Genomic DNA, 23113 nt, shown 5'->3' with positions numbered 1-23113 from the left:
TTCTTCCTTCCTTTTTTTTTTCTTCATATGTTTATATTGTGGTAAAATACACATAACATTTGCCATTTTCTCCATATTGAAGTGGACAGCTCAGTGGCATTAAGCACTTTCACTGAGCCATGCACCCTGCACCCCCATCCCTCCGTGTTCCCTCCACCCGGGGCTTTGTCTTCTTCCCAGGCTGAAACCCCAGGCCATTAAACAACAGCTGCCCAGGTTGGTCAGCTCAGGCTGCCGTGACAGAGTCCCCTGGACTGGGCAGCTCAAACAACAGAAATGTACTTTCTCAAAGTTCTGGAGCCTGGAGTTCATGGATCAAGGCCTCAGCAGGGGTGGTGTCTTCTTGGCTTGCAGAAAGCTGCCTTCTCCCCTTCTGCTGTGTCCTCTTTTTATAAGGATATTGGTCAGATTGGATTAGGGCCCAATCATAATCTCATTTGATGTTAATTACCTTTTTAAAGTCCTTATCTCCAAATATAGTCACATTCTGATGTACCGGGGCCTCAGACTTCAACAAGTAAATTTTGGAGGGGACATAGTTTGGCCCATAACACTCCTCATCGACCCCCCAACCCTAGCTCCTGGCAACCACCATTCTACTTTCTGTCTCTATGAATTTGACTACTCTAGGTGCTTCAGGTAAGTGGAATCACACAGGATTTGTCCTTTTCTGGCTTATTTCACTTAACATAATGTCTTTAAGGTTCACCCACTTGTAGAATGTATCAAATTTTCCTTCCTTTTTTAGGCTATGCTGATGGCCGTGAAGTGGTTTCTTCCTTTGGTAAAGCTCAAGTCTCCTGCCCTTTGTAGGACACGGGGGCCAGTTGGGCCTCTGCACCTCACACCAAAACCACACTTTAGGTTGCTATAGCTTCTTTTTAGGAACTTTCATTTAGAAATTGACAATGGAGAAAAACTCTAGAGTTGTGTGTGTGTTGTTGGTTCAGAAGGAAAAGTAAGTTAACTGAACATGCAATCATAGGGTGAAAACAAATTGTTCTTTAGTCATCAAAACGGGCAGAGAACAAACCGGCCCCTTGCAGTGGTCATCTGTTGTAGATGAGTTTTAAAGAACTCAAAAAAAATGTTTGGGATGCCTAAATGGTTATAATTACATATGTTTGCATGTGGACTTGCACAAACAAACTGAGCGTAACACTCAAATGCTACCAATTTAACAAAGAAACAGTTTGATATTTTTAATTTCAAGGCCAAAATGTTAGCTTCTGTGTCCTGAGGCTCTTTTTAAAAATTCTAAATAATGAGTTGCGTGTGTGGAAACTCACATTCGCATACTTTACCCTTCGTTTGCTCTGTATTTTCCTTATTGGAAGCATGCAAAGAGCTAAATGTTCAGGACACGTTGTCCTCTCGAACTTGCTCAGTGGCACAGGAAAACTCAGACGGTCTCCTTCCTCCTCATTTTAACTCCTCCTCAGAAACGTACACGTGGTGAATCAGGTGAACCTCATTTGGAACAGTGTCAACCTAGAGCATTTTAGACTTATAGGATTGGCCAAGGAAGGAACAGTTCACGTCTGGGAACTGGGCTAGCTGTGGCCTGTGAGGATGGCCTCGGGGCTGCCTTCTGTCTCTGTTTGCTACTGCTGTGGAAGGACCTGCGGCAAAGCCAAATGGTTCTGGGTGGAGACGCTCCCCGACTCTGGGGAGGGCCGCAGACAGTGCGTGGCCAGAGTGAACGAAGACCCACTTGCGTCAGAATTCTCCAAAGGGAGTCCCGTAGTTTTGGGACAGTCTTGGTATTTTTCAGACATTCCTTCTTCATCAAAAAACATTTTCAACATCATTTCTTAGACATATTTTTCATGTAGTTGTATTTGTGATTTTATTGGTGGAGTCAAAAATAAGATTTTTTTTTCATAAGAAAATGGTTCCTAAATTTCTCCCTCTCTGGATCCATTCTGTCCTCTGCTGCAAAACTCATGCTTCCTGGCACCTAAACTCTAGATTTCCAGGAGGACTGGCTGACACACAGCTGTAAATCACCAGGCCATAGGGGCAGCATGGGGTGTGGCCATGTCGGCTCTGTCTGAACTCCAAAGCCCGAACCTGTGACATCTCCACCAGGGTTCATGGCCGTGAGCCACTCGAGGCCTCAGAACCTTCCCCTGAGAGTGAGGTTGGCCTGTGGACCACAGAAAAGGCAGTGGATGGGGAGGAGAACAGGTGTGCGTGGCCAGGGAGAGGCCTGGAGACCAGGCTACTGGACATGGACGGGGAGAAACAGTGTGGAAGCCAGTCACCAGCCAGGAGCAGCAAGAACACACTGGAGAAATCAGGGGAGATGGGGGCTGGAGCCTGGAGAGTGTAAGCCCAGGGAAGGTGTGTACCCCAAGACTTGTACGCCATGGGTGAACGCCTCGTAGGAAAACAAGCAAAGGGGGCAAAGGGTGGGAATGTTCAGAGCAGCCATAGGAAACAGTAGAGCGCTTCCTTGAAAAATTAAGCAGACTCCCCAGACGGTCCAGCAATCCCACTTGTGGGTGTATATCCAGAAGTATTGAAAGCAGGGACTCGGATAGAGATTTGCACAGCCATGTTTATACAGCTGAAAGGCAGAAACAACCCGGGGGTCCTGATGGATGAAGGGATAAGCGAAGTGTGGGCTGTACACACCGTGGAATATCGTTGTGTGTACCGTGGAATATCTTGAAAGGAAGGAGATTCTGATACATGTTATGATATGGTCCCTCAAGGACATTGTGCTAAGGGAAATAAGACACATTCTGTATGGTTCCACTTACCATCAAACTCATAGAGACAGAAAGTAGCAGGGTGGCTGCTCAGGGCTAGAGGGGGGATCAGTGGGGACCGAGTGTTCCATGGGACAGAGTTTCAGTCTAGGGGGTGGCGAGAAGGTCTAGAGATGGATATGCTGGTAGCACAGCAACGTGAAGGCACTTAATGCTGCTGAGCTGTACGTTTACAAATGGGTAAAATGGTAAATTTGGGCTGGGCACAGTGGCTCACGCCTATAATCCCAGCACTTTGGGAGGCCAAGGCGGGCAGATCACGAGGTCAGGAGATTGAGACCATCCTGGCCATGGTGAAACCCTGTCTCTACTAAAACACAAAAAATTAGCCAGGCGTGCTGGCATGCACCTGTAGTCCCAGCTACTCAGGAGGCTGAGGCAGGGGAATCGCTTGAACCCGGGAGACAGAGGTTGCAGTGAGCCGAGATGGTGCCACTGCACTCCATCCTGGGTGACAAGAGCAAGACTATGTCTCAGAGAAAAAAAAGAGTATATTTTGTGTTACGTACGTCTTCACACGCCCACACAGAGTGGGTGACTGCAGATACGCCTGTGACATCCGAGCAGGCGCTGTCGGGGAGGGCAAGGCTGCTGGGTGCTTCAGCACTCCCTCTCCTGCAGCCCCAGGACCCTCAGCCACAGCAGCTCCCCTGATTCTACTTCGTTCCACGTTCCTATGGTCATTCTCTGAGGCAGTGCATGTGGCGCGGCGTGCATTCCTAGTAGACACGCACTGGGACAAGGCTGGGGCTTGTGCTTCTGGTCACCTCCATCCCAACGAGCCCTGGAAAGATGGTGTGGAAAGAAGAGTGTGTTTGTGATATTTGGGAGCGAGAGTCTCGGACTTGAAAGATGCTCATTTTTTCTTGGTTAATTTTCTGATTGAGTGAAAAGTCCTAGGTAGGCGTCGATTTAATCAACTAGAAAAGGAATAAAAGATCTATAAATATTTATCTGTCAAATTGTGGCTGGAACCATGAACCCATACATCTTTCTTTTCACTCAGCTGTTAGGTAGATAGGGCAAAAATATATTCCTTTTATTAGTGATTCATGTGTAGGTGTTATCTTTACCATGCTTTAAAGCAGCCTTGCAGAAAGCTTGTATGTTCAAATATACAGATTCCATAGCAATTAATACTGATTAGAAGAAAGGAGCAATCGGGCATGGTGGTTCACACCTGTAGTCCCAGCACTTTGGGAGGCCGAGGCAGGTAGATCACGAGGTCAAGAAATCAAGACCATCTTGGCCAAGATGGTGAAATCCCGTCTTTACTAAAAATATAAAAATCATCTGGGCGTGGTGGCACATACCTGTAGTCCCAGCTACTTGGGAGGCTGATGCAGGAGAATTGCTTGAACTTGGGAGGCAGAGGTTGCAGTGAGCTGAGATTGCGCCACTGCCCGCCAGCCTGGTTGATAGAGCGAGACTGTATCTCAAAAAAACGGGGGGGGGGGAAAGAAAGAATGAATGCTCGTATTTTATACTACTCTCTGCGTATAGATAGTATGAAAAATACTATATTTCATCAAATCCGGGATGCCATAAAGTTGTAAGATGCACCCTTTTTACGTACCACAGAAACCAGAAGTGCTGCCAATAATACAAGACATCCATATCGCTTAGAGTTTTTGTAACTATTGAAGAGTTCTTTTAGGCTGAGAGTTATTTAGACCTGGAAGTGACAATGTGAATAGACAGGGCCAAGTGCAGCCCCTCCAGGCAATGTGACTTGCTCCTGGTTGCTGTGGGCAGAGGGGCTTATAGGAGACATCAGATGGTAAGGTAGATCTGGATTTCAGAGGTGATAAAAAACCATGGGCCAGGTGCGGGGCCTCACACCTGTAATCCTAGCACTTTGGGAAGCCAGAAAAGGACAATTGCTTGAACCCAGGAATTTGAGACCAGCCTGGGCAACATAGCAAGACCTCGTCTTTACAAAAAAATATAAAAATTAGCCATGTGTGGTGGTGCACACCTCTAGTCCGAGCTACTCAGGAGGCTGGGGTAGGAAGATTGCTTGAGCCCAGGAGGTTGAGGTTGCAGTGAGCCAAGATCGCACCACTGCACTCCAGCCTGGGCAACAGGGCGAGACCCTGTCTCACACACAAAAAGCAGGGGTGAGCAGATGTGTCTTCGAATTTTTAAAAAATCATCTTTATATTCACTTACATTAGTGGCATGTTGTGCTCTTTTGATGAAATGTTTCTGAGAATATTTTGTAAATTTAGAATCACATACTAAGATCTTACATTATAGTCCGTAGCGGTGGACCCACACAGGATGGGATCTCAGCCAGTCATGGTTGGAGCCCACTCTTGTACACTGTAGTATTTGCTTACTATGGTGCAGAACAGCCCCAAATATTTAATAACATTGGCTATTATATGAAGCATCTTCTATTTTAATTATTTCCCATATGGCTCTGTGCAAACTCAAACAGAGCTTGGCAGCAAGGCGAGGCTTTTAATGCTTATGAATTTTAGGTTACCCATTGAACCTTGTTTTTCCTCTGGATTTATTTGCTGGAAACTATTGTTTACAGAGAGGTTGTGAAATAAACCCTTGCCGAGGAATGGAATCCTTAGCCTGAGGGGCTTGCTCAAGTTCCGACACGGGTTGGCTCCCAACCTCCTACGTCTGAGTGGCGTGTGTGGCTGCTGTTGTTGGCCTGTGTGTGGACTCTGGGGTGTGTTGTGTCATTGCAGCAGCCAGTTGACCTGGAGGGACGTCCAGCACCTGCTAGTGAAGACATCCCGGCCGGCCCACCTGAAAGCGAGCGACTGGAAAGTGAATGGCGCGGGTCATAAAGGTGCGGCAGTGGCATTCCTGTGGAGCATCGGGTGACCCTGGAGTGTATAGGAAGGGGTGGTGTGAATTCCTTAAAAGGAGTCTCCAAATAGCATTCTTGTTATGATTAATTGTGTGTCACAGGAATTTAAAACACATGTGCAGCTGTTTAAGAAAAGGATTCTGGAAGCTCGTACTGACATTAATGAAGAACCCTCTGGTCACAAGAGTCCAGGGTCCCCTAAATTCTATGACTTTTGCCACACCCAGACACCAATTATACCAATATTTACTCATAGTTATCTCTCTTTTTCTGGGGGGAGGGAGGATGGAGTCTCACTCTTTCACAGTGGCGTGATCTCGGTTCACTGCAAACCCCTCCTCCTGGGTTCAAACAACTCTCCTGCCTAAGCCTCCTGAGTAGCTGGGACTATAATTGCCCACCACCACACCCAGCTAATTTTTGTATTTTTAGTAGAGACAGGGTTTCACCGTGGTCAGGCTGGTCTTGAACTCATGTCCTCCTGATCTGCCCACCTCAGCCTCCCAAAGTGCTGGGATTACAGGCGTGAGCCACCACGCCCAGCAAAATCATGGTTCTCTTTACGCCAGGAGCAATGATGTGTGCCTATAGTTCCACCTACTAGGGAAGCTGAGGCAGGAGACTTGTGAGCCCAGGAATTTGAGTCTAACCTGGTCAACATAGCAGGACTCTGTGTCTCAAAAAAAAATTACTCCCCCCACTACTTCTTTTGACATAAAGAAATGTATTTTAAAAGGAAACTCTGCCACATCTAGTTAATCATAGGTTTGCTATGTAGCTATATATTTTTCTAACATGCATTAAAACAAATCCATAATTATTAGAATAAATGTTGTTTGTGTGCCCCCTGAGGACAACTTGCATCCTTAGCCCTGAGTAGCTCTGTGACTTTGAAACTTGCCTTCAGTTTCCTCATCTGTACAATGAGGACATTGAGATAGTTTTATAAGTTACTTTCTAACTATAAAATTTCCCTTGGCCAGCCCCTATGTTATAAAAGTAAATCATAGGACAGTGGGGCCTCTACCCCCAGCCCCTCGTGGGAAAGACCTAGGTACCATGAAATTAACCCATGGTCAGTGCTTGATTAAACCTCGATATCTGGTGCCTTTGAAGCAGGTAATTATAGGATGGTGCCACTGGCTCTGTTTGCCTGACTTCTTATCAGGTATACTGAAAAATATTTCATTTGGCTGTAGTGTTTATGTTAGGGAGGAATTCTTTTTTTAAACCTTTTCTGAAGCTCAGGTCTAACTATTTTGACACCAAGTCTGATATTACTGTCTGTCAAATATGGGTCAAACAGTCACCCGAGTGCCAAGAGCCATTCCTTTTCATAAGGAGGCCACCGAGTGGGCCTAATTCATCCTTGTTTTGCAGGAATGCTGGTGGTACTGGTGTAACAAGAGCTGACCTACATTTCAATTTTGGCCTAATTTAATAGGAAAATAGATTCTATCTAGTTCTTGACCTTGCCTCTTAAACTTTGGAAATCTCCTGCCCTGGCTGAGTTAAATACCCGACTGGGCCAGTTCACAAGCCTGTCTCTCTACTGTGCCACGCTGCTTTCCCGGCATGCTCTGGGAACTCAGCAGGGGAAAAAATGGCAAAAAAGATGAGCACAGCCTTGTGTTACTGCATTTTGGGCATGTGGTAGTTGTGTGAACCAAGAGGTCTCAGATTTGGTTTCTCTTGTCTGGTCTAAGATTCAGGGAGCGTAGATGCTGACAAGTCCTTTTAATCTAAAGAAACCTGTCCTTGTCTCAAAAAAAGAAAGTCCTAGAGCTTCTCAACACTTCTACTCTGTCCCAAAACGGGTGTTCTTCCTGGCCCACACTCCTCAATTAAGCAGAAGGAGTTGGGTTCAGAGAGAGAGATAAGCAGCTGGGACCTTTGAGCAGCCCTCAGAGGGACCCGTCGGGCAGCCTGGGGCCCCCAGGAGACCTCGAGTGTCACAGTGCATCTGTCCCCCATGGGGCCCCGCAGATGCAAGAGTCAGCCTCGCTCCCTTCCCGGGAGAGGCAGGAGAGCCTGGCTCTGAAGGGCCTGTCTTTTCAGTTAGCCATTTCTATGGATTTGGCTTGGTGGACGCAGAAGCTCTCGTTGTGGAGGCGAAGAAGTGGACAGCAGTGCCGTCGCAGCACATGTGTGTGGCCGCCTCAGACAAGAGACCCAGGTAAGGCTCTGCTGTGGCATCGGTGACTTCTTAGGCAGGTGGGTTTGGACCTGACTCTGTTGTGAGGTGTGGCGGGGGCAGGTGTTTACACATGCATTCTGTTCACATTCGCGTGTGCACGGTGCATGCCTGCACATGTCTGCTGCATTTTCTTTTGTGGATTGTGCAGCTGGGAAAGGAATCACTTTTTTTTGAGACAGTTTTGCTCTTGTTGCCCAGGCTGGAATGCAATGGCACGATCTCAGCACACCGCAACCTCCGCCTCCCAGGTTCAAATGACTCTCCTGCCTCAGCCTCCCGAGTAGCTGGGATTACAGGCATGCGCCACCACACTCGGCTAATTTTGTATTTTTAGTAGACTTGGGATTTCTCCATGTTGGTCAGGCTGATCTTGAACTCTCCACCCAGGTGATCCGCCCGCCTCGGCCTCCCAAAGTGCTGGGATTACAGGTGTGAGCCACTGCGCCCAACAGGAATCACTTCTTAATCCACCAGTGTTTTGAGGCCTCTTTCCCTTTTGTAGCGGATTGCCCTGTGATAGGGGGTCAGTTCCTCAGCCTGACCTGCTTAGCCTAGTCCTGGAAATTCTTACCCATGTTTAGCATATCAGAACGAGCCAGGGAGCCGCTCCTTCCAGAAGGGTGACCTGAGGAGCAGCTGCAATGTCCTTTCTCTCTCCACCTGCTAGAGGTTGGCGCTGGACCCCAGCCCAGCCTGCCTGCCCTGTGAGCCTGCAGTGTGACTCCACCTGGCCTGACCCAGAGTGGCGGGTCAGCCCCTTCTCTGTTGTGGGATGCGGGGCACTGCTTGTTATTCACAGTACATAGCAGCTTTGTGTGGCTTTTATCTGGCCCTGTACAACCTTCTTCAGGCCTAAGCACTGGGATTTTTTAACAAGGCTTAAGCAGTGTGCTACAGGGCCCTGGCTTCTTCTCTGTCCCATGAGCAGGCCACACCCAGCACTGATCTTTGGATTAAGTTTTTCTAAATCCATTATGTTTGTTCATTGAAATTTTTATTTATTTTCTTATTTATTTGAGACCAGGTTTTGCTCTTGTTGCCCAGGCTGGAGTACAGTGGCATGACCTTAGCTCACTGCAACCTCCACCTCCCAGGTTCAAGCCATCCCCTTGCCTCAGCCTCCCGAGTAGCTGGGATTACAGGAACCCGCCACCACACTTGGCTAATTTTGCCATGTTGGCCGGGCCAGTCTCAAACTCCTGACCTCAGGTGATCCACCCGCCTCAGCTTCCCAAAGTGCCGGGATTACAGGCATGAGCCACTGTGCCTGGCCAAAATTTTTGTTTTTTTAAAAAATCATCCAGCTGGGCGCGGTGGTCATGCCTGTAATCTCAGCACTTTGGGAGGCTGAGGTGGGTGGATCATGAGGTCAGGAGTTCAAGACCAACCTGGCCAAGATGGTAAAATCCCGTCTCTACTAAAAATACAAAAATTAGCCAGGCAGGGTGGCAGGTGCTTGTAATCCCAGCTACTCGGGAGGCTGAGGCAGGAGAATTGCTTGAACCGGGGTGGCAGAGATTGCAGTGAGCTGAGATCATACCACTGCACTCCAGCCTGGGGCAATAAAGTGAGACTCCATCTCAAAAAAAAAAAAAAAAAAAAAAAAAATCAGCCATAAAGTAAATCAGAAAGCAAGAACCCTACCTTGCTAAGGGAGGAAATCAGATTATTCTCCTTTTTTTTTTTTTTTTAAGAGACAGGGTCTCGCTATGTTGCCCAGGCTGGAGTGCAGTGGCTATTCACAGGCGCAATCTCACTGCTTATCAGCACAGGAGTTTTGACCTGCTCCGTTTCCGACCTGGGCCGGTTCACCCCTCCTTAGGCAACCTGGTGGTCCCCTGCTCCCGGGAGGTCACCATATTGATGCCGAACTTAGTGCGGACACCCGATCGGCATAGCGCACTACAGCCCAGAACTCCTGGGCTCAAGCGATCCTCCAGCCTCAGCCTCCCGAGATGCTGGGACGACAGGCACACACCACCGCATTCTGCTGTCACAGAGGTTCTTTTAAGGAGAACAGTGTTTTCTCTGGGCCTTACATCTGATAGAGAATGGAGTGCGATTTTCCCGTAACTGCTTGTTCCCTTCGGAAAACGTGTTTGAAAAAGAAATATGATGCGATGATTAAAAGTGGTATTTTGCTTTATCAACAAATACAGATCACTCCCTTTAGTTTGCCTCTCCTTTGAATATGCCTCTACTCTTTGTAAACTCTTCTGCTACAGAATGTTGAGAAAAAATGTTTCTGGTGGAAGCCTTGTGTATGGTAGGAATGCGGAGAGTGTGTGTTGGCCGAGCAGTGATCTTTTGAAAACTTACCTTTTTCTCCGTGGCTAATTGCACCTGACCGCTGAGTGATCACTCCAGGCCTGACCGGTTGGCCAGCCACCCAGTAAGCCTCAGTCTTGACTTCTTAAGGCGTCAATTTCCCTGAGGAGCCTTAGACTGTCAAATTGAAAAGAAGTGGGAGAATCTTTGAGATAAAGGAGGTTTTGCTTTCTCTGTCTCAGTTTGTTGGGAAATGCCTGCAGCCTGGACCCTCAGAGGCTAGGTGAGGGAGGCAGGCTCCTGGGTCTGGTTCCTGACCCCGGGGGCTGCCCTCTGCCCTGGCGCCTCGGCTGGTGTCTCCATCAGGGCCGCTCCTGAATGAAGCATTCTTCTCCTGCCAGAAATCGTTTTAAGATGGCAGAGTGGTGCCTAGGTGGCGAATGGTTGTTTTTATTTTTATTTTATTTTGTTTTCTAAGTGAAAGCACACGGAGTCTAGACAGCGCAGGTTGAGGGGACCCACCGTCACATAACAGTGTGACATTGTTCCTGTCCTTTGAGGAAAGTAAGGGCCCTCAAAACTCCAAGAGAGGAGAAGAATCAGACTTCTGTTTCTAAAGAAAAGTCATCTTTACCTTAAGCGGTTTCTGACTCTTTCTGGAATATTCAGCCAGCCTACCGTCTCGCACCACTTGCTTATCAAACCGCTTGCTCAACTCTGTAACGTGGTTATCACAGAGGACATAAGGGCCTCCAGAGACAGTGGTGTTACCAAGTGGAGTTCCATGCCTCCCGCCCTCCACTGGGCCTCCCCTCCTGGCTGGGAGCTCCAGCCAGCTGTGCCACCGAGCCTGCATGCCTGCCCGCCTGTTGGGGTCATCTGCACCTGAGCTGCTACTATCCCCACGGCTCTGCACCTTGTCCCCATCAGGGTTCCCAGCTGCTAGGATCACGTGGCTGAAAATGAAAGGACAATCCCACAGCATTGTCCCGTCTTGTTCTAGCTGCCCCCTCTCCATGCGCATTTCTGGGTCCAGCTGTCTACTCTGTTGGCCTCATCCTGGTTTCTTCCTCCCGTGGTGGAATCCTAGGATTTTCTGAATGTCCCGAACCGGTCCTCAGCTGCTTCCTGTGGTGAAGAGCAGAGCGAGAGGGAGGACAGAGAGAGCGTGTGTGCTCTTCTATCCATCCGTCCCGTGTGGGGCCGTGTGCACTGCATGGATATGGTCACTGTCTTTCCTCTTGAACAGGAGAGAATGCTACCCTGCCGTGACCACAGGTCAAATAACCGTGTTCACTGGATGTTAAGTATAGGAGCCCTCTAGATGAATCAGGTATCCACACCTGCCAGGCCTATGGTAATGGGGCGAGGGGCTGGGGTGTTAATACGCCCACCCCTCTGGTCACGTGCAGGGGCAGAAATGAAGATCCCCAGCACCTCTCTCCACCCCCAGCCCTGGGCTGGGATATGGTCATGGTTCAGGGAGTCTGTCCTCATGACAGCGACTGACAGAAGGAGTCAAATGAGCCCCCACTTCTGCACGTCCCTCTTGTGCACCCAGCCTGTGCTCGTAAACTACCATTGCATCCAGCACCGCGAATGACTGCACAGTATTCATGCCTCGTCCCCCGTGGTGTTCCCCTGCTGAGCTGCTGTCTCCAACACTGCCCCAGTGGCTGGCATCACAGCCACTGCCTGCCCCCGAGTCATGCTCAGGCCAAAAGGCACAGAAAGGCCACCAGCACAGCACAGGGAGGTCTGCAGAGGAAGGAGCTGGGACCATGATGCCAGTCCCCTTCAGGAGGCAGCTCTGTCACTTGAAACAAGGCCATCCATTGTGTAAAAAGGACTAGCCAAAAGGGGACCCAAAGTTATATGCTGGCATTTCTGGACGCTGCACATTTGGGGACTGTGGGGTTTAAGCCTGTCTCTGTCTAGATCCACCGGAAAGGTAAGAAGTCCCTGGAAGGGTAGAGAAAATCAGGAGAGAGGGGACCTCAGGGAGGGCTGGGTCTGGGTGAGGATCAGGGAGCCAGGCCCCTGCTCCGAGGCACCACCATATCGTGCTGGCAGTCTCTTTGCTGCCTGGTGTTCTCCTTGCCCCAGAACAGACTGAGCCCCAGAAGCGAGGTGGTGGTGTCTGAGCCACCTCTCCAGGAGCCCACATGGGGCAGGGCCCATCATGGGCAGCTTTCAGGAAGTGCTAAATCTAAATGCAGAAGCGAGAGGAAGTCACTTGAACTGAATGACAGCTACTGATAGCCAAAGAGAGTGACTTGCTAGAGTCCTCCAGGATGGCACCAGATGAGGGTGTGAGCTGTGCCGGGGCCTCTGCTGTGATCATCAGATTCGTAGACCAGGGGCATGTTGACCTACGCCTGGGCACAAATGGTTTCCATCTGTTTAGAACCTGTTTCAATTAAACAAAGGTGAATAGGATCATAACCAGTGACATCTGCCTGTGAAAATGATTTTAAAATCTGTGTGTATTAAATAGAAGGATAAGCTGGGTGTGGTGGCTCATGCCTGTAACCCCAGCACTTTGGGAGGCCAAGGCAGGTGGATCATCTGAGGTCGGGAGTTCAAGACCGGCCTAAAAACATGGAGAGATCCCATCTCTACTAAAAATACAAAATTAGCTGGGTGTGGTGCTGCATGCCTATAATCCCAGCTACTCGGGAGGCTGAGGCAGGAGAATCGCTTGAACCCGGGAAGTGGAGGTTATGGTGAGCCAAGATTGCACCACTGCACTCCAGCCTGGGCAACAAGAGTGAAACCCCATCTAAAAAAATAATAATAAAAGAAGGATAAAGTTGATATTTGTATAGCTTTCCTTCAAGTGAAAAGAAAATTAAGCTTAGTGTTATTACAATGAATGAAATAGAGGCCCAGCTATTAAACATCCTGTTTGCCTCTTGATTTTTCTAGCCAGTAGTTCTCTTGCTGCTTTGAAAATCCAGGCTCCTGGGAAACAGTTTGTGATATGCGTGACTCCCACCTCAATGCTGGGGAGACTGCAACAACAGGGTCTTTAAACCAACACGAAGCAGTAAAACCTCCCTGCACGTCTTTCATTTTTGCTGGTTTGGAAGGCTGCTGTGCAGACAGAGCTTACAGTTTAGCTTGGCCTGTCTAAAAGAACTCTCTCACACATCCACACAGGATACCTCACACCCAAAAGCCAGTGTGTTGCGTTGACTATCAAGGATTATATGCAGAGCAGATCATCTTTTTATAGATGTTCAGGAATTACCTTTGGATTATCCACATATCACCTACTTTGCTGGAATTTCGTTAAACTAGACTGCGTAGGGTGGTCGTTTTAAAACAACTCTATTTATAAAGACATACGGCTGCGGGGGATAGATAAAGGAATGTGATTATAAAGGCACTTACTCTATGCCAGGCATTGCTCTGAGCACTTTACACTGAATTCCCCAGCAAACCTACGAGGCTAGGGTACTATCTTTATCCCGATTTTATAGAGGAAGAAATGGAGGCACAAAGGAGTGAAGAACTCAGGCCCAGAGTTGGGGTGCTGCGGGGTTGAGCGGCTCCTGCACGCTGCTTGTCTCCAGAGTTCACCCTGCCCCTCTAGGCAGGAACTCAGGCGGTACTGAGCCGAGTAGAGCAACCTGCCCACCTGCTAAATAGACCTTACCTCCTTGGCCTCCGTGTCTCCTGCTGGCTGGGGACACCGCCTCCAGGGATGATATAAAATACCCTGATCCTGGCTGCCTAGAGGGTCCTCCAGCCCTGGCCAGGTGCCAGTGCCAAAGAGCACAGCTGCTGGTGGCTCATCTGCAGCAGGTCAGCTGGGCAAACAGGTGAGGCCAGGACCCCAGTAGCCTGACGGAGTGTCTGTGCAGATCAGACACAGGCCCACCCCGCTCCCCGCTGTGCACAAGCATCAGGCCTGGTTTGGCATCTTTTTAGGAAGCTAAAAGCCCTTCCTCTCTTTGGGCTGTCTCAGGATTATGCGGATTTCTGCCACTCTCCCATCCCTTCTCACCATACCCAGCCTCTCCCTCCAGGGCATCTGACCTCTGCGCATACCTGGGTACCGCAGGAGGCCCTTACTTCTGGTTTCTTCTCTTGTGCTGTTGTTATTGAGAGTATGCCTGGGCATCCTCAGAAGCCTTGTGGGGCGCTGTGCGGTCCTACCCCGGGGTCACCATACTGGGCCCACCCCGTTTGTCCTGCCTCCTGGTACCCCTTGCAGGTGCAAGCAAACTTAACCAGCGGCCTGTGTTCCTGCAGCCTTTCTCCTTCCTGGCTTTAGTTCTGAAGCAAACTTATTTTCCCCAAATTGTAAAGGCTACTTAGTTCTAAAATTAGGATTTGAATTTGAATACAGTTGATTCTTGCTATTCATGGCACTGTTCTACAAAGTCACCACGAGCACTGAATTAGCAAACCCTGAAGCATTGTTCCTAGGAGAGACACAGGGTTAAGTTCCTGCGAGCCTCTGGTCACAACATTTTTGCCAGCCTATCAATACAGACCTTGTTTTATGTGTATGTTTAAAGACAGCTTATTTAACATAGATGATGGGTTCATTAACTTAAGATTCACAGCTGACGGCACTAGTGCTCATTGCTGGAAAAATTGTGTGAAAACACATTGTCTAACACATGTGTTTTCTCCATAAGGCACATCTCAGCCTTCTCATACTTAGAGACACTAGACAGTGCTTCAGCACTGCACTTGGGGCCATTTTAAACAGTGAATTCACCAACAGAAAAGCACAGAGGCAGGCATCGTGGTTCACACTTATAGTCCCAGCTACTTGGGAGGCTGAGGTGGGAGGAGCGCTTGAGCCCAGGAATTCAACTCCAGTGAGCTAGGATCACACCACTGCACTCCAGCCTGGGTGGCAGAGCGAAACCCTGTCTCTAAAAGACAAAAAAAACAGCACAAAAATGTGAAAAATGTGGCACTAAATACACTGTGAAACAGACACTTGGTTTTTTTTGAGACAGTCTTGCTCTGTCGCCCAGCCTGGAGTGCTGTGGCACAATCTCAGCTCACTGCAACTGCTGCCTCCCAGGTTCAAACAATGCTCCTGCCTCAGTCTCCCGAGTAGCTGGGATTACAGGCACACGCCACCATACCCGGCTAATCTTTGTATTTTTAATAGAGATAGGCTTTCACCATGTTGGCCAGGCTGGTCTCGAACTCCTGACCTCAAGTGATCTGCCCACCTTGGCCTCTCATAGTGCTGGGACTACAGGCATGAGCCACCACACCTGGCCAGAAATGGGCGCTTGTTTATGGCATGAGAGCTGCATCCACAGGCGGTGTTGCCTTGTTTGACCTCTCCTGGGAGTGTGCTCACTGGGGGACTCGTATCTTAACCCTCTGCGCACATCTCCTGCACATGACACCAAGTGCCACAGGTGTTGGTTTGGGGGATAGAAATAAATGTTAGCCACTAGATGAATATGCAAATGCAGCGTCTGTCAATAATGAGGACTGACTGCGTATTTTATTGTCCTTTTTACTCCCCTTCAGGTTGAATCGTAGACTGTTAGAATTGGAAGTCATCTTTAAAGCCAGCTAATTCAGTTCCCTCATTTAACACAGAAGAAAAAGTGTGCTATAAATTTAAGCATTATATATTAAAGCACCTTATGGCCCAATTAATTGTGGACAGCATTGTCTAAGTTAATGGACTAGATTAGCTTTTTTTTTTTAGTTGAATTTTATTTCTCGCCTAAGTGATATGCTATGGTTTGATCATCAAAAGTAATTTCGGCCGGACACAGCGGCTCATGCCTGTAATCCCAGCACTTTGGGAGGTTGAGGTGGATACATCACCTGAGGTCAGAAGTCTGAGACCAGCCTGGCCAATATGGTGAAACCCCGTCTCTTATTACAAATAAACAAATTGGTCGGACGTGGTGGCGTGTGCCTGTAATCCCAGCTACTCGGGAGGCTGAGGCAGGAGAATCGCTCGAACCTGGGATGCAGAGGTTGCAGTGAGCTGAGATAGCACCACTGCCCTCCAGCCTGGGTAACAGAGTGAGATTCCATCTCAAAAAAAAGTAATTTCATCTTAGGAAAATTCTCAGTCTTAATTCATATGAATAGGGATGCCCATAGATGAACGAAGCAGCCCACCTCAGAGCCCAAAGGCCATCTTGTTGAGAGCATGCATCCTGGAACACAGGTCTCAGAAGTGACTCAGAAGCCTCCTGCCACCCTCACGCAGGCACACCATGCCCTCCTACAGATCTGCTGGTTTTCCTATTGCTTCATTTAACAATCTGTCCCAATTAACCCCTGCCACTCCACTCACTCCTGTTAGCGGGTCTGTGAAAAGGTTTCCTGGGTCACCTGCTGCTGTAATGGGCCCCAGCTCTTCAGCCTCCCCTCCCCAAGCCAGGTGCCAGCACAGCAGCTGGGAGGACATTGCTGCCACCTGATTCTGGAGGGTCTCTCAACATGGCCCAGGAACAGTCATGGGCCCAGTGAGGAAGTGGGCCCAGTCCTGCAAATGCTTTTCGCAAGGATTCGGGTTGGCCCAGGAAGCCAAGCTGGAGAGAGGACTTCAAGGAGGGAGCGAGAAATACTGACTTGGAGTAGCTTCCCAGGCAGAACAGGAAAAGTGGGGAGCTGGAGGCTCCTGGAGGTGGAAGGGTTCCGCCCACAGCCTGCCTTCTTGCTTCCCCTGCCACTCGCTTACTTGAAAATACTTATTTTTGCTATTAGATAGTATTATGCATTGGAAAAAAAATAGGAGGAGGCCAACGTATCTGTGCCCTGGGGTTTCTAGGAAGTCGACAGGATGGGTGCTGTTGGTGGGCTTTTACCTCCTCAGGAGGAGGGAGCTGTTGCCGAGCATGTGGAATGAATGGAGAACATCTGAAGTACCATAGTAATTACTGCTGAAAGGTAGCTCCTCGGCACGTGGCATTTGCTGTCATTAGAGAGCTTTTCCAAGTCTGGGAGTCTCCCTGGCTTAAACAGCGCTCAGCCTGCAGGCGGGTGTTGTGGGATCATTTAACCCCTTGGAACCTTTTAGGATCCTAGTCAGATGGCTTTATGTACACAGACCAGGATCTCAGGAGTTCATAGCAGAAGACACTTTTCAGTTACTTTGGGAACTGTAAAAATCTTTCTACATCAATTTCCATCATTAAAGTACAGTTTAGCTGTATTCATGTGACAGCGATCATCTCTGCACATTGTTTAACCTAAAAAATAAATCACTTGACAGTCGACTTACATTTTCAGTGTTACCTTAGAAATAACTGTAGGATGGAGAATAACTTCTGTTTTTTTCATTGACCGTTCTACTTTCTGTCTTGGAGTTAGTTTTTTAACGTGATGACTTTTGTTAGGTGGCTTCCTTGTCTTCTTCCCGGAGTTTCTATCTGAAATACAGAGAAACGTGAACAAAACTACCCTGAATCATTTTGAAGCCTCCTCTTTTGTTTCTCTTCTTAATGAAAGCACTCTAATTTGGGATGTTAGGTTAATGGTTTCAGTAGCAGCCGCAGAAGTAAAATGTGTGAGGCGCTAACTGCGTGTCAGGAAGGTGGCAGCGCCCTCCCGCAGTGGCTGTGCTGGTCTCCCGCGCTGCACAAGGCTCAGGAATGAGGAGTCCCGGAGGCCTGCAACTGAGCGGTCCAGCAGTTAAGAGATTTCACATAAAAACTAATTGTTAGCCTTGTTCCACCAGGCGGCTCGGCTCACCCTCCAGGTGAGGGTGAGGGCTTGCCTTTGAAAACCAAACCAAGGGAGGCCAGTAACGCCTGGAGAAGCTGGGTGCTCCCACCCCCAGCCAGCCTCCCTGCAGGCAGCAACAGCCGGGCTGCCAGAGGATCCCACCCAGGAGGATCTCACCCAACCCAGCCTTCCCTACCCAGCAGTGGGAGTCCTTTACTTAGCAGGAGTAAAAATGTCAGACGCAAGAGACTTTGATACTCTGAGATTTTTTTTCTAGGTGTTTACTCTGTGGGTAGGGCGGGGCGGCAGGTGAGGGGCGGGGCGGCAGGTGAGGGGCGGGGCCGCAGGTGAGGGGCGGGGCTTGGTTGTCTTTTACCCTGCTCCCGTTCTTCATCCCTGTGCTTTATCAGTGAGATTAAGGTTTCTTAGCAAGGATTCCAGGTCTATTTCTAGAGCACATTGATCGCTTCCCCTGCCAATGAGCTGCTGGTTGGATGTGGGGACGGTGTCTTAAACTTGGTTCAGGCTTCTGTTTCTGTTTCCCCTTGATCTTGCTGTTCAGCCCTGGAAAATTGTTGAAGTGTGAGAGGGTAGGGTTATTCCTGGTTCTTGGGGTCGTGACTGGGAGCCGCGTTTTGAAGCCCCGGGAGGCACTGAGTAACTCTGCTGGCGTAGGTGTTTCTCCACCTCCATTTCACCATGTTGGCCCAACACACCCACCTTGCATTCCAAGTGTGGGGTGAGGGTGGGGGATGGGGGGACACTCACCTGGAGATACATGTGCGCCCCGCAGGGCCTGGAACTCCCCAGAGCCTTCTGTTATGTTCTGCATCTGCCGCAGTGGGGGCTGCTGACCAGTAAATACCCAGCAGTAAAACTTGGGAGAAGGCAATGAAGGAAGTCAGCATCTCAGTCAATTTATGGTGCATGCAAAGCATGTTTTCAAATATTTACAGAGTTTCTGAGGGAATTACATCACTGTTTATAATTGTTTTGATTGTTTTTTATGACTCAGGCCCAGTAGAGCCAAGAGATGTAATTCCTGAGAGGCTCTGAGCAGAACGCCTTGTGCCTCCCGGGAGGAGAATCCAGGCATAATGGGAAAAGCGCTCCCCATAATAAGCCGAGCGCCAGTCGTGTGGTGGGGAATTATTAATGTGCTGCTGGGTGGCGGTAGACCTGCACCAAAGAGTGCTATCCTTCTTCAGCTGCAGGCCACTGGGGTGGGGGGCTCGAGTTCAAGGAGGCGTGAACCCTGGTGGCCTAGAATCAGTGGGATGGTCCAGCCTGGATGCAGGAGCAGCCTTTGGGTACAGATTTTGTGTCTGCTTGATCTGGGGAGTATCAGAAAATTCTGGGAGAAACCAGTCTTGAATGATTGAGGCTTTGTTTTTATCCTCAGACTCTATCCCATATGGTAAAGCTGCCCTGAGTGTGTAAAGGGAACCATCGTCCATTTCCATCACAGGGCGGGAAGGCAAGGGGACCCCAGCTTTCTGCAGGAGAGTTGGGAGCACATGAGCTTAGCACCCTCAACCAGCATGAGAGGGCAGACTCTGAGCTGTGTCCTTGACTGTGGGTCCACACAAGCTTCTGTGCGAGGCAACGAGGCCTGGAGGCAGAGGCAGTGGGCTCTGGGGCCATGACTCCCAGCTCCTCCCCCGATTAGCTGAACCTTAGGTGCCATCCTTAATTTCCCTCTGGATTAAATGGGTTAATCCTTGGAAATTCTCAGGCCAGTGCATTATGCCCAGTGCACAGTCAGCTCGGGAAATGTTTGCTATTGCTGTTACTCAGCATTGTGACTTCTATTTTCAATGGAGTCTTTGAAACAAAGTAGTGGGATTTTTAAACATTTTTTTGTTTGTTAAAACATTTAATTATTTTCATATATGTAGGGGGTCCAAGGACAGGTTTCTTACATGCACATATTGCAACGTGGTAAGGTCTGGCCTTTTAGTGTCCTTGTCACCTTAGAGGTCACACTAGGGCAACTGAGAAATGAGCTGGCCAAATGCCACTGAGGAGAAGCTGCCTTCTGGTGACGGAAGGGTGCCCATCCCTGGGGACATTCACCTGCGGCTGCCAACAACCCATCGTTTTTATTTTATCTTATCTTATCTTATTTTATTTTGTTTTTGAGGTGGAGTCTTGCTCTGTCACCCAGGCTGGAGTGCAGTGGTGCGATGTCGGCTCACTGCAACCTCTGTCTCCCGGGTTCAAGTGATTCTCCTGCCTCAGCCTTCTGGGTAGCTGGGATTACAGGCGCCAACCACCATACCCAGCTAATTTTTATATTTTTTGTACAGACGGGATTTCGCCATGTTGGCCAGGCTGGTCTTGAACTCCTGACCTCAGGTGATCTGCCCACCTCAGCCTCCCAAAGTGCTGGGATTACAGGTGTCAGCCACTGTGCCTGGCCGAAGCCATCTTTTAAATCTCTAAGCAAATTCCAGAGGCATAAACATCTTCAGGACAAGTGATACAACTCACAGTGGGGCATCCATGTGAGACATTCAGAGGCTGCTGCGGCTCCCTGGGGACCCCAGGGCCCTGAGGCTGCAGTGGGGACAGAGCAGATGGGTGCTGGAGCCCTTCGCCCTCTGTGTGGGCGAGACTTCGTGATTTCGATGCCAAGTGCTGAGCCCACCCTCCTTCTGCAGGAGTATCCCCTTAGTGCAGGTGCTACGGACCACGGCCCTGACCAGCGCCTGCGCGGACCACTCGGACCAGCGGGTGGTCTACCTGGAGCACGTGGTGGTTCGCATCTCCATCTCACATCCGCGCCGAGGAGACCTCCAGATCTACCTGATTTCTCCCTCGGGAACCAAATCTCAACTTTTGGCAAAGAGGTAAGACGAGGCAGGTGTGGGATGGGGGCTGGGGCTCACCGAGATTTACACTGCACAAGAGCTTCAGTCCAGTCTTGGGCCCACAGTGTCTCTGCAAGGCGCCCTGGCACGTGGGAGCTCCCACTGGTTCTACTGGCAGCTTCCTTTCTCTTGGAGACCCTCACATGTAGGCCCTACAAACCTTAAAAGTTGCTCCCTAAACCTTGCCTTCCAACAGGTCCTGGAAATCTTTCCTTTTCAGGAAGAAATGACAAAAGAGTTGTTGTTTCATTTTGTTTGGTTGTTTGGTGGAGGGATTTGTGGAATTCTGGCTATGCCTTCATTGCTTAGAAGTGCATTGAAGGTCATTTTTATCCTATTCAATTGGCCTTTGGATCTTGCGTGTGTACGGCAGGGAGCATTGTTTATTCCCCTGCCAGCCCTCCCACCAGTTGTGGGCTGCCCTGCAGAACCTGCGCCCGCAGGGGCCTATCCCAGGAAGACAGACAGGCTCAGATGGCGTGTGGGGAAGGGGCTCCCAGGCTGCTCTCTGCCACCTTCTCTTGCATTCAGGGGCTGGAAATTCTAAAGCTTTGTGCATGGTTTGTGGGAGGCTATGGAGTTGTTTCTTTAACAAACTTTGAAACAGGGGGAAATACATGAATGCAAATATATGACTTATAGGTAATTAGAATGAAGGTGTTTTTTGGAACTTAGAGGGGCCAGAGTATTCTGGTACCTTTTTGTCTCTTTCTAGCTAAGAGGTAGAGAGAGAAAAGAGATTTCATGGACAAATCGGCATTTCCAGCTTCTCTCAAAAACCAGAACTGGCACCATGCCCGTATTGCCTGCAGGAAGCCCCCCAAGCCCAGGCCGGCTCTGTCTACTGGGGTGTGGTCCCCATCCCCATTTGCTCACTCTGGGCCCACTTGACTCCTTTGGTGACCTGCCTGAGTCTGTGGCCCTTGTGTGGGTTATAGGGAGCTGTAGAGATTCAGAAACAGGGGCTAGCAAAGGCTCTCAGATGGGACCAGGAGGAAGTTGGGGGTTGCCCTTTGCTTAACCTTCCCCTTTTCCCCCACCGCCCAACTTTGTATGAGACAGAGTAATTGACTCAGCAGCAATGCAAGGCAGACAGGGCCATTGTCCGGAGGAATGGGGCCTGTGCTGTGCGCTCCACTCCACTGCCCAGCAGCCTGGTCTCTCCGCAGTAGACAAGCTGGGGTGGTGGCAGCAGGCAGTGGGCCTGACACCAGCTTTGCCCTTGGTGCCCTGGAATCAACCCTGAGGCAGACCCTGGCACCAAACTCAGCCCATCCCACATTCTGCTTTCATAGCACAAGCACCACAGAGGCACAGCTCCCCCCTGCAGGGAGGCCCGGCCGTGCTCTGACTGCCCGTGGGCGGCCACATGGCCATGAGCAGTTCTGGTGTCAGCGGGCAGCCTGATGCTGTGTTGCTCCCAGTGGTGTGTTTTATTTTATTTTCAAAACTATTTTAAAAGTTAGAGATTTTTAAAGTCTCCATTTCTAGCATTTCTTGGAAAGTTGGAAGCTATCCGACACCAGGCCCATGCTCCTGCGTGTGCTGGGCTGAAGCTGAGCAGGTGGGCGAGTGTGTTTCCATGTTTTCCATGCTGGCACCAGCCCTGAGGCCAGCAAGGACTCTCCATTCGCCCCAGCTGCACACCCAGTGGCACCCAAGTTTGTGAACCCTCACTCAGAGGCAGAGCTGGGTGCAGGCCCAGGTGATAGTCTGGGTTAACCAAGAGCCTGTGGTGAGGCTAAGAGGCTGGGGCAGCAGGTAGCAGGCAGGCGGGCGGCAGTGACCCTGGGGACTCGGCTCACACCCTGCTCTTCCACTCCTGGCTGGTCTCCCAGGAGCTGGTCACTTTGCCTCTCTTTATTCTTCACCTCTGAAAATGTCACTTCGCTCATCTGTAAACGTTAGGACTGCTGTAAGAGTTGAGTGTGACAGTGTAGATAAAAATGTTTGGCATTGTCCCTGGCGCCCTTCATGTCCTGCTTATGTCTGGCCGCCTGACCCACAAGAATCGTCTGGAACCTCAGCCTCCCCTCCCCTCCTCCCCCAGGGCACCATTTTCCTTCCCTGGAAACCCTCCTCCTCCTGCTGCTGTCCAGTGTTGAGCCCTTGATAATAGAGAGCAGGTCCTACCAGACCTATCAGAAGCCACCTCTTGGCTGAGTAGTGCTGTCCGTGTGCCATCCAGCATTTTACAAAACTACCCTAGCCTGGCCATGGTTTCTCATGCCTGTGATCTCAGCACTTTGGGAGGCCAAAGTGGGTGGATCACCTGAGGTCAGGAGTTTGAGACCAGGCTGGCCAACATGGTGAAACCCTGTCTCTACTAAAAATACAAAAATTACCTGGGTGTGGTAGTGGGCACCTGTAATCCCAGCTACTTGGGAGGCTGAGGCAAGAGAATCTCTTGAACCCAGCAGGCGAAGGTTTCAGTGAGCCGAGGTCATGTCATTGCACTCCAGCCTGGGTGACAGAGTACATCTCAAAAACC

The 23113-nt window shown here is 49.6% G+C and overlaps 1 protein-coding gene across 1 annotated transcript in view; it reads left to right on the top strand.

Annotated features, from left to right (window-relative positions):
* Positions 1–23113, top strand: part of PCSK6 (proprotein convertase subtilisin/kexin type 6) — a 152144-nt gene that overhangs the window by 68693 nt on the left and 60338 nt on the right. The window contains exons 12-14 of the mRNA XM_032252876.1: positions 5486–5589; positions 7669–7786; positions 20413–20601. Coding sequence (XP_032108767.1) covers positions 5486–5589; positions 7669–7786; positions 20413–20601 — 411 coding nt within the window. The remainder of the gene's footprint in view (positions 1–5485; positions 5590–7668; positions 7787–20412; positions 20602–23113) is intronic.

The sequence above is a fragment of the Sapajus apella genome, unplaced genomic scaffold, assembly GCF_009761245.1.
Source record: "Sapajus apella isolate SASKATOON/1434 unplaced genomic scaffold, GSC_monkey_1.0 scaffold80, whole genome shotgun sequence".
NCBI lineage: Eukaryota > Metazoa > Chordata > Mammalia > Primates > Cebidae > Sapajus > Sapajus apella.
The sequence above is the reverse complement of the archived record's forward strand: the minus strand, read 5'-3'. Positions and strand labels throughout refer to the sequence as shown.